At 55.0% G+C, this 8,124-nt stretch overlaps 1 protein-coding gene across 1 annotated transcript; it reads right to left on the bottom strand.

Annotated features, from left to right (window-relative positions):
* Positions 1-211: 211 nt before the first annotated feature.
* CCDC177 (coiled-coil domain containing 177) lies at positions 212-6,197 on the bottom strand. Its single transcript, XM_067296552.1, has 2 exons — positions 6,137-6,197; positions 212-5,119 (listed from the first exon to the last, which is right to left on the bottom strand). Exon 2 carries the CDS (start codon positions 5,109-5,111, stop codon positions 3,213-3,215), a length of 1,899 nt encoding a protein of 632 aa, XP_067152653.1. The 5' UTR covers positions 5,112-5,119; positions 6,137-6,197; the 3' UTR covers positions 212-3,212.
* Between the last annotated feature and the right edge of the window lie 1,927 nt (positions 6,198-8,124).

The following is an 8,124-nucleotide window of genomic DNA, read 5'->3' as shown; positions in this document are numbered from 1 at the left end:
GGGTTAAATTCTGTTCCCACCAAAATCCAGCAGTAAAACTTCCTCTCAAATAAACAGCAGCACAAACAGATTCAAGAAATCTCTCTCATGCTTCCACCCAACTTGCTGCCCTGTTTTTTGGTGCCACAAGTTTAAACAAGTTATAACCTCTATGACTCTCACAAGCTTTGGATTGAAACCACTACAGAATGAAAAAAATATCCATACACAGTTATTCATTTTGAAAAAAATTATTTTTTTCTTAGATTGCACATTCAAAACTTGAGCTGCACACTGCACAGTACAGGAACAGCACTTAGCTAATCCAATTATCACCATGTTGGTGCCTTTTGATTAGTTTGGCTGTAGTCCCAAGGTGTCAAAATTGGTCAGTGGCAAGAGATGGACTCCAGGTTTAACTAGTCAGTGGCCACAACATTATTCCTGGGCTGTAAAATGTCCTCAGCATGCACTGCAAATGCCCCACAGAGGCAGGTTTGGACAAAGCCTTCAGGTAGAACTCAGTAGACCTTTAGGGAAGAGCTACTGTTTCAGTTAGTGACTGTGTATGTTCATTTGCCCATCACATTTTCATTCCTTACCCTGTTTCCCAGCTCTTTCCATTTGCTCTCTGCTGAATGGATCATGTCATGAACTTCAACCACAGTGCGATGGAGCAGGGAGCAAGAGCTCTCACAAGTGAGCCACTGCTTACCCCCACATCAGTGCTGGCAGGCTTGCTCTGCAGCCTTGAAGGCTACAGGCTAGATGAAATCTTGGCTATGCTGATGTCAGTGCAAGGTTTACCCCAACACCAGTGTTGCCAGGGAGAGAGGGAAGCTCTGTGCAGGCTGGATTTGGGCCACTGGGCATCTCTTTTCTAGGTCTTTACAGCTACAAGGGCAGCAGGATTGAAACCAACCTTGGTATCACTGCTCAAACTGATTGCTGTTTTGAGGACGAGGGTGAGGAGACAGGCTGCTAGCTGGCAGCAGTAACTCAGCTGTCCTTCCCACAGTTATGAATATTTTTAGATTTTGACGTTAATTAGTGCTTTTCTCCAACAGATATGTTTTACTTTAATAACCACCCATCCAAATAAACAAACAAAATAGCATTTTGCACTTTGTTGTCTCTTTTGTCCAAAGTCTTTGAAGCATTTTACCAAGCTGGGTGTTGTTATTTCCTGGGAGTCACAGCAATCCCAAGAGCCTGACTCTGCTTCCTTTTATATCAATGGGAGCAGGCCCAGCCCTCAAGGACTTACCTGGTGTCACACAGCGAGCCAATGACTGACAGTGAAAACATAACTCAGGTGCCCTAATTCCTACTTTCTGGCTGGCTGTTCTCAATAGCACCAATTGTTCTCTAATTCAAAGGGAGTATGTTCCATCAAAACCAAAGAAAATCCCTATTTCTTCATTTCCAACACTGGTTTTATAATGTTTTGAGGCTTGCAGGGTACCAGGGTGTACTTTGGTCTACAATTACCATCACTGCTAATGTAAGGAACCTTTTTTAAAACCTTCTAAGAGGTTTTAAACCTGCTGTCACCTCCTGTGAAGCTTTGGTAAGCAGTCTACACAGGAAGGCCTGTGTGCCTATTTCCTGTGTCAGTCTTCTTGTTTTGTCTTCTGTGTTATGTGTTAGAGACATCTGCAAGAAAACAGGATCTTGGCTGCTGCTTTTCCCCCGTGCGCCAGGTCCAACACCATCACCACAGCAACCCCACATGGCGTCACACATGGTCAAATGCACAGCTGGCACAGCCCTAAGTCGGAAGAAAACAGCAGAAAGTGCCTGCTTTCAGATGTGTGTTCATTACTATAACCTAGCAGATAGCAAATGTGGAAAACTGGAGCAGAACACTGTCTTATTTAAATGCTTTCCACAGGGCGTAGGCAGACATTTTCACATTTCCAGTGCATTAACAGCAGAAGGTCTCATTTCCCTCTGTACAGTATTGAGTTAGAGTTATGAAAATGCTGTGATCCTCATTAAGAGAATCTACAACATAGCTTATTTTGTGCATCCACTCTTTCTTGTGCCCTAAAGTGAGAATACAACTGTTAGCACCAGTGGACAGATAAATGCTTCCCTGCTTAGTAGACAATGATAAGAGCTGGGTGAACTTGTTATTGCAAGCAATTCATAGAATCACAGAATAATTCAGGTTGGAAGGGACCTTTGGAGGATATCTAGTCCAATCTCCTGCTCAAAGCAGGATTAGGTTGCTCAGGGCCTTGTCCAGTCAAGTTTTGAGTATTTCCAAGAGTGGAGACTCCACAGATCCTCTAGGGGGGCAAATAATCTGCAAGTCTGTGACAAAGGCCAGCTTCCACAAGTTCATTTTCTTAACTTACTGAACAAATGGGTCGCATAGATGCCTTTCAGTTTGTGGACGGCTCACAAGCTTCTCTTCCATTTTTCCTTCTCCAAAAGAAAAGAATTCTGCAGACTTTCATAACAGAAACTTGGAAAGGAGGAGGAGTGGTGAGGCTACCAGGGAGGGGAAACGGCTGCAAACAGCATAAGTGAAGTTGCTGTTTTTGTGAACAATTTTAACAGCTTCTGCCCAGCTCTGATCATAACATCTACTTACATGGTGCTATGAAATCTTGCTCTGTGCTTTTCTCCTCCCACATCAGATACCAGCAGTGGGTAAGGCGCACCCAAGGGCCAGGCATATGGAATTCCCTAATTCAGCCATCCTCATCTTTATCATGGAAGAGACAACAGCTTTGAGAATGCAACCCTGTAACTTAAACCAAGCTGAATTGCACTCAAACCAGAATGAGGTGAGTTGGTGTTGGTTCTTTTTTAGGCCTGTCATCTCTACTGCCTGCATTTCCACACTAAGGAAGAGTGTGGCTGCAGTCAGCTCCAGTTCAGGCAAATGACTGGTAACTCACAGGTTTCAAGCAAATTTCTTCTTCCTCTCTGAGAAAATGTGTGTGCTTGTGGGGTGGAGGACACAAAGGCTCACTTGCCCTCTGTAAAGATGACTGAGGTCAGTCCTTAAAACATGCCCCAAAACAAAAGCATATTTTAAAAAGTACGTGAAATAGCTGCCACGGTTTTTGTGCGGTACCCTGCTCCCCCTGCCAAAATAATAAATTAGGGTGGTTGTTGCTTGTTGTTGTTTTTAAATGTTCTAACGTAGAGGAGCTTTCTGATGCATTATGATGGTCAACCTTAGGTGACGTATCCCCACTTATCTGTGAAAAGACCTTTCATTTCTTATCCAGGTTGGCATGCAGTTCTGCTTCCAAGGCCATCTTGTCAAAGGTGCGCATGTTTGTCTCCTCCCGTACCTTTTCCCGGACATGGAAGGATGCCCGAGCGACAGATCTGGCGTTTTCTAAGACAGTCTTCTTCTCCTTGAAGATCTGCTCACTCCTCTCCAGCTTCCTCTCTATAGAGAGGAGGATCTCCCTGCGCCGTAAGTCCTCGTACTGCTCTACCTTTTGCTTGTTGATCTTTTGCACCTTCTCCTTCTCCAGCCGGCTCATGACCACCTTGCGGGCTTTCTCCTGGACCACCTCTTCGGCCACCTGGGCAGCATGCTGGAGCTTTCTCTCTGTCTCTTTAGCCAGGGCCTCCAAGTGCTCCTTTTGCTCTCTTTCCTTCCTTTCTGCTGCCAGTCTGGCTCTCTGAATCTGCATCTCCTCCCGCCTGGCCTTTTCCCTCAGCTCCTGGTTCCTCTTCTCTATTAGCTGCTCGTAGTTCTCCTGAGCCTTTGTTAAACTCATCTCTAGGGAGGCCTTCAGCATCTCCTTCTCTTCTGCCTCTTGCTTGGCCAGTTCCTTGAGCAAGGCCTCGTGCTTCAGCTTCTCTGCTTGGTTGAGCAGTTTCTTCTCTTTCTGCAGCTGCACCTCCTTCCTCAGCCTCTTCTGTGCGGCTGTGGACAGCTTCTCTTGCAGAAGCTGCTCCTCTCGCTCTCGGTGCTCCTTCTTGCCATCCTCCTTTGCCTTCAAGTTGTGCTCTTGATGGAGTTTCTTCTGCTTGTCCTCCTGGATGGCCCTCTCCAGCTTCTCCCTCCGCAGCCGCTCCTGCTTCTCCGCTTGCTCCTGCCACCTCTCCTCACACACCAGGCGCTGCTTCTGCTTCAGCAGGGCGGCCTCCTGCTGCTCCTGGCTCAGCCTCCCTCGCCGCTTCTCCACTTGGCACTCCCACATCCGCTGGCCGTGCACGAGAGCCCTCTGCTTCTCCTTCTCCTCCTGCTCCTTCCGCTGCTCCGCCAGGCGCCGCTGGCTGTCCCACTGCAGGTGGGCCACCTGCCGCTGCTCCCGGAGGAGGCTGGCCTCCTGGTGCTTGGCGATCATTAGGGCCGCGATCTTCTTGTCCCTCTCGGGCACCTCCTTGAGGCCCTTCTTCCTCTTCACCTCCCTGACGATCCTCTCCACGCGCTGGGCGGTCTGCGGCGAGTGGCTGAGGTCGCCCAGGCTGAAGCTGCGCCCCAGCAGGGAGTTGGCAGCAGTGCTTGCCCGGTCGCGGGGGCGCCCCTTGTCCCCGCGCTCCCGCAGGCTCTCCCCGCTGTAGGAGGACGAGGCCCCGGACTCTGAGGAGGTCTTGCCCCAGGCGCCCTCCCGCCGCTTCTGCAGAGAGTCCAGGGACTGGCTCTTGGTCTTGGCGCCCGCTGAGGCCCCAGCCTCCCTGCCGGGCCGGGGCCCCGCAGCAGCGGGGGCGGCCCTGGGGGCCAGGCGGGCGGCAGGCGAGGGCGGCAGGCTGCCGAGGGGCGTGAGGATCCTCCTCTTCTCCTCCCGGATGATCCTCTCCCGCTCCTCGCGGCACTGCTGCAGCTTCCGCCGGCGCTCCCTCTCGTAGGCCTCGTAGAGGCCGGCGGCCACCCGCATGGACCGCCCGGGGGCCTCCCGCAGCAGCTCGCCCAGGGCCCTCGGCAGCAGCTCCACGGGCCGCACTGCGCAGCGGGCGCAGGCCTCCAGCGACCGCGGGCTGGTCAGCACGTAGCGGCTGCCCTCCGCCGCCGCGCAGTCGAAGTTGTACAGGTCCAGGTGCAGCAGCGGGGACTGCTCGCCGGGCCGCGCCGGCTCCCCCGGCACCGCCGCGGCCCCCGCCCCGCCGGGCGCCGTGCAGGGCTGCGGGGGCGGCTCCGCTGCCGGCTCCACCATGGCTTGGCCTGCAAGGGAGACAGCGACGGCGGGGTCACCGGGGCACACGCGGCGCCGCTGGTCGGGGACCCCGCTGCGTCTCCCCGGGGAGTTGCAAAGCCGTGGGGGGCGCGGAAGCGAGGGGCTCCTGGGGCCCGCGGGGGGCAGGGCCTGGGGGTGTCTGGGCTACAGGTGGTGGAGCTTGGGGCTGGGGGCGTTTGGGTGGAGGGTGGTGGGCATTCAGGTGGTATGGGGTGCATTTGGGGTGGGGGAGTGGTTGGGGTGGGGGGCACATTTGGGCTCTTGGTGGGGGTGTTTGGGATGGGGGTGCATCCGTGGTAGAAAAGTGTGTTTGGGCAATGCATGGGGGCGTGTGAGGCACATGAGGTGTGTTTGGGCTGCGGGGAGGTGCCCGGGGAGGGGGGGTCTTTGGGGTGCTTGGGGGGGCAGGTGTGTTTGGGGTGCATGGGGCGTGCAGGTGCCCACGGTGTGCTCGGGCTGCCGTGGGGGTGTTTGCGCTACGGATGGGAGCGTTTGTGGTGGGGGCCTGTCTGCGTGGGGCACGTGTGGGGCACGCGGGCCGGGGGTGGGGCGATGTTTGTGTTGGAGGGCAGGGGTGTTCGGGCAACAGACGGGGCTATTTAGGGGCTAAGGGGTGTGTTTGTGGTGGTGGTGGGGCGCTCAGTGTGCAGGGGCTGTGTTTGGGGTGGGAGTGTGCAGGGTGCAAGGGCTGTGTTTAGGGCGGGGGTGTGTGCAGGGTGCAGGGGCTGTGTTTGGGGTGGGGGCGTGTGCAGGGTGCGTGGGCTGTGTTTGGGGTGGGGGATGCTCAAGGTGCAGGGGCTGTGCTTGGGGTGGAGGATGCTCGGGGTGGAGCAGGCTCAGGGTGCAGGGGCTGTGTTTCGGGCGGGGGTGTGTGCAGGGTGCAGGGGCTGTGTTTGGGGTGGGGGTGCAGGGGCGGTGTTTGGGGTCCGCGGGGGCGGGGTCCGGGGCCCGGTCCGGCGCCGGGGCGCAGCGCAGACCCCCGGCCGCGGGCGGCGGGCACTCACCGGGCCGGGGCCAGGCGCGGCGGGCAGCCCCGCGCTTTGTCTCCGGTGGTGGCAGCCGCGGGATCAGGCGGGCGGCGGCGGCTCCTCCATGGCTGCCCCGGGCCCGGGCGGCGGCGGCGGCACCAGCACCGGCACCGCGGCCGCCGGGAGGCTGCGGCGCCCCGCGCTGCCCGCTGCGGGCGGGGGCGGGCGCGGGGGGGCGGGCGCCGGCGGGGGGCGGGGCCCGCGCGTCGGCGGGGCGGGGCGGGGCGGGGCGGGCCCAGGGGCAGCGCCGCCCCCGCCCCCTCCCCCTCCCCCCCCGGCGCCGCTGCGGACTTGTGCGGAGCAAGCGCAGGCGGTGGGCGCCTGTGCTGCCCTCGGCGGCCCCCGCACGCGTGTCCTGGCCCGCGCGTGTCCTGCCCTGCGTGCCTCCCTCCATGCATGTGTCCTTCTGTGCGTGCCTCCCTCCATGTGTATCTCCTTCCATACATGCACCCCTCCATGCACGTCTCTTTCTGTGCATGGGTCCCTTCATGCAAGTCTCCTTCCGTGCATGGATCTCTCCGTGCACGTGTTCTTTTGTGCATTCCTTCCTCTACGCACGTCCTTCAAAGAACGCATCCCTCTATGCACGTCCTTCAAAGAACGCATCCCTCTATGCACGTCCTTCCATGCACGCATCTCTCATATACGTATCTTCTATGCCTGCACCATGCAGGTGTCCTTCCATGCACATCTCCTTCCAGGAACATCTTCTTCCAGGCACGTGTGCCTCTGTGTACACATCTCTCCATGCACTTTGCCTTTCCAGTAGTATTTTTCAGCAATTTGTTATGTAACCACTACAGACACCGACTAATCTGCTTTGCTTTAATGAGGACATGGCACTCACCAAAGGACTTCCAGGCCTGCCCCAGGACAAGGATAAAGAGCCGCAGAAGGACACTGCACTGGCCTAGGAAGGGCAAGCTGAGGGCTGTGGATCGGTGGTGTTTACGCACCGTCCAGGCAAAGCCTCTGAACAGAGCTTGCCCCTGCGCACAGCCCTGATGCAGCCACAGTGAGCAGGCAAACTCCACCAGTAAAACCACATTGACTTACCTAATCTCATTCATTCATCATCATCAAAGTCTGTAGGGGACTGTTATAAAGCTTGGTAATTAGGTACGTGACAAACCCTCAGGCCACGCAACAGCTTTCTGCTGTCGGAAGAGCCCAGCTCACTGACTGATAGCACTAACCACTGTCGATGCTGGCTGCAGTGCCGTAGCCAGCGTGCCATGGCCATATTCCTGCCTCACGGATAATGTTAAGGCAGTAAATATATGTGCCAGGTAAGGTGTGGGCTTCTGTGGACTTCTGGCAAGTTGCTGTTTCAGCCTGCAGTGGGGCTGTATGTGGACCTTGATCTTCCAGATTTCCTTGTGGATCTTTAGGACTCCCATAAGTGGTCTCCCAATTGCAGCTGGAAGGGGATTTACCAGGAGATTTTTCAAAGCAACGGGATATGTTTTTAGAAGCCATTAACACACACAGAGTTGTATCCCTATCTTTTCAAAAGACTAAAGGAGATTTGGGGTGGGGCAGGAGAGGAGGTCTCTGGAGGAGCTGAAGAGGATCATTTCCATCAGTGAGTCACTTTTCCACACACGATTATAAAACCTAGTTCTCTGTTGGCATATACCTTGTCTGGAAATGCACACACTGGGGCAGAGCAGTGCTCTAAGGTCATGCTCCTGCTTTAATAAACAATTTCCAATGCAAAACTTTGCATTGCTGTCAGCGATAGCATGAGATGCAGGGCAGTGGAGATCGGAGTTACAGGTGGTGGTGGTGGAAATATTTGCATCATGTCAACAAATTCATCTGCCTGCTCTTAATTGCACATGTGTTAATTAATCTTTTCCAATCCAGCTTTAAAACTGCCCATACCTGAGTTTTCCTCCACTCCTCTTAGAAGAGTTATTTCACAACCTACTAGACCTCACTGGTAAAACATTATTAGTTAT

This window comes from Apteryx mantelli, chromosome 4 (genome assembly GCF_036417845.1).
Source record: "Apteryx mantelli isolate bAptMan1 chromosome 4, bAptMan1.hap1, whole genome shotgun sequence".
Lineage (NCBI taxonomy): Eukaryota > Metazoa > Chordata > Aves > Apterygiformes > Apterygidae > Apteryx > Apteryx mantelli.
The sequence above is the reverse complement of the archived record's forward strand: the minus strand, read 5'-3'. Positions and strand labels throughout refer to the sequence as shown.

Coding starts and splice junctions, on each gene's coding strand:
- CCDC177 (XM_067296552.1), bottom strand. CDS start 5,111: ATGGTGGAGCCGGCAGCGGAGCCGCCCCCGCAGCCCTGCACGGCGCCC.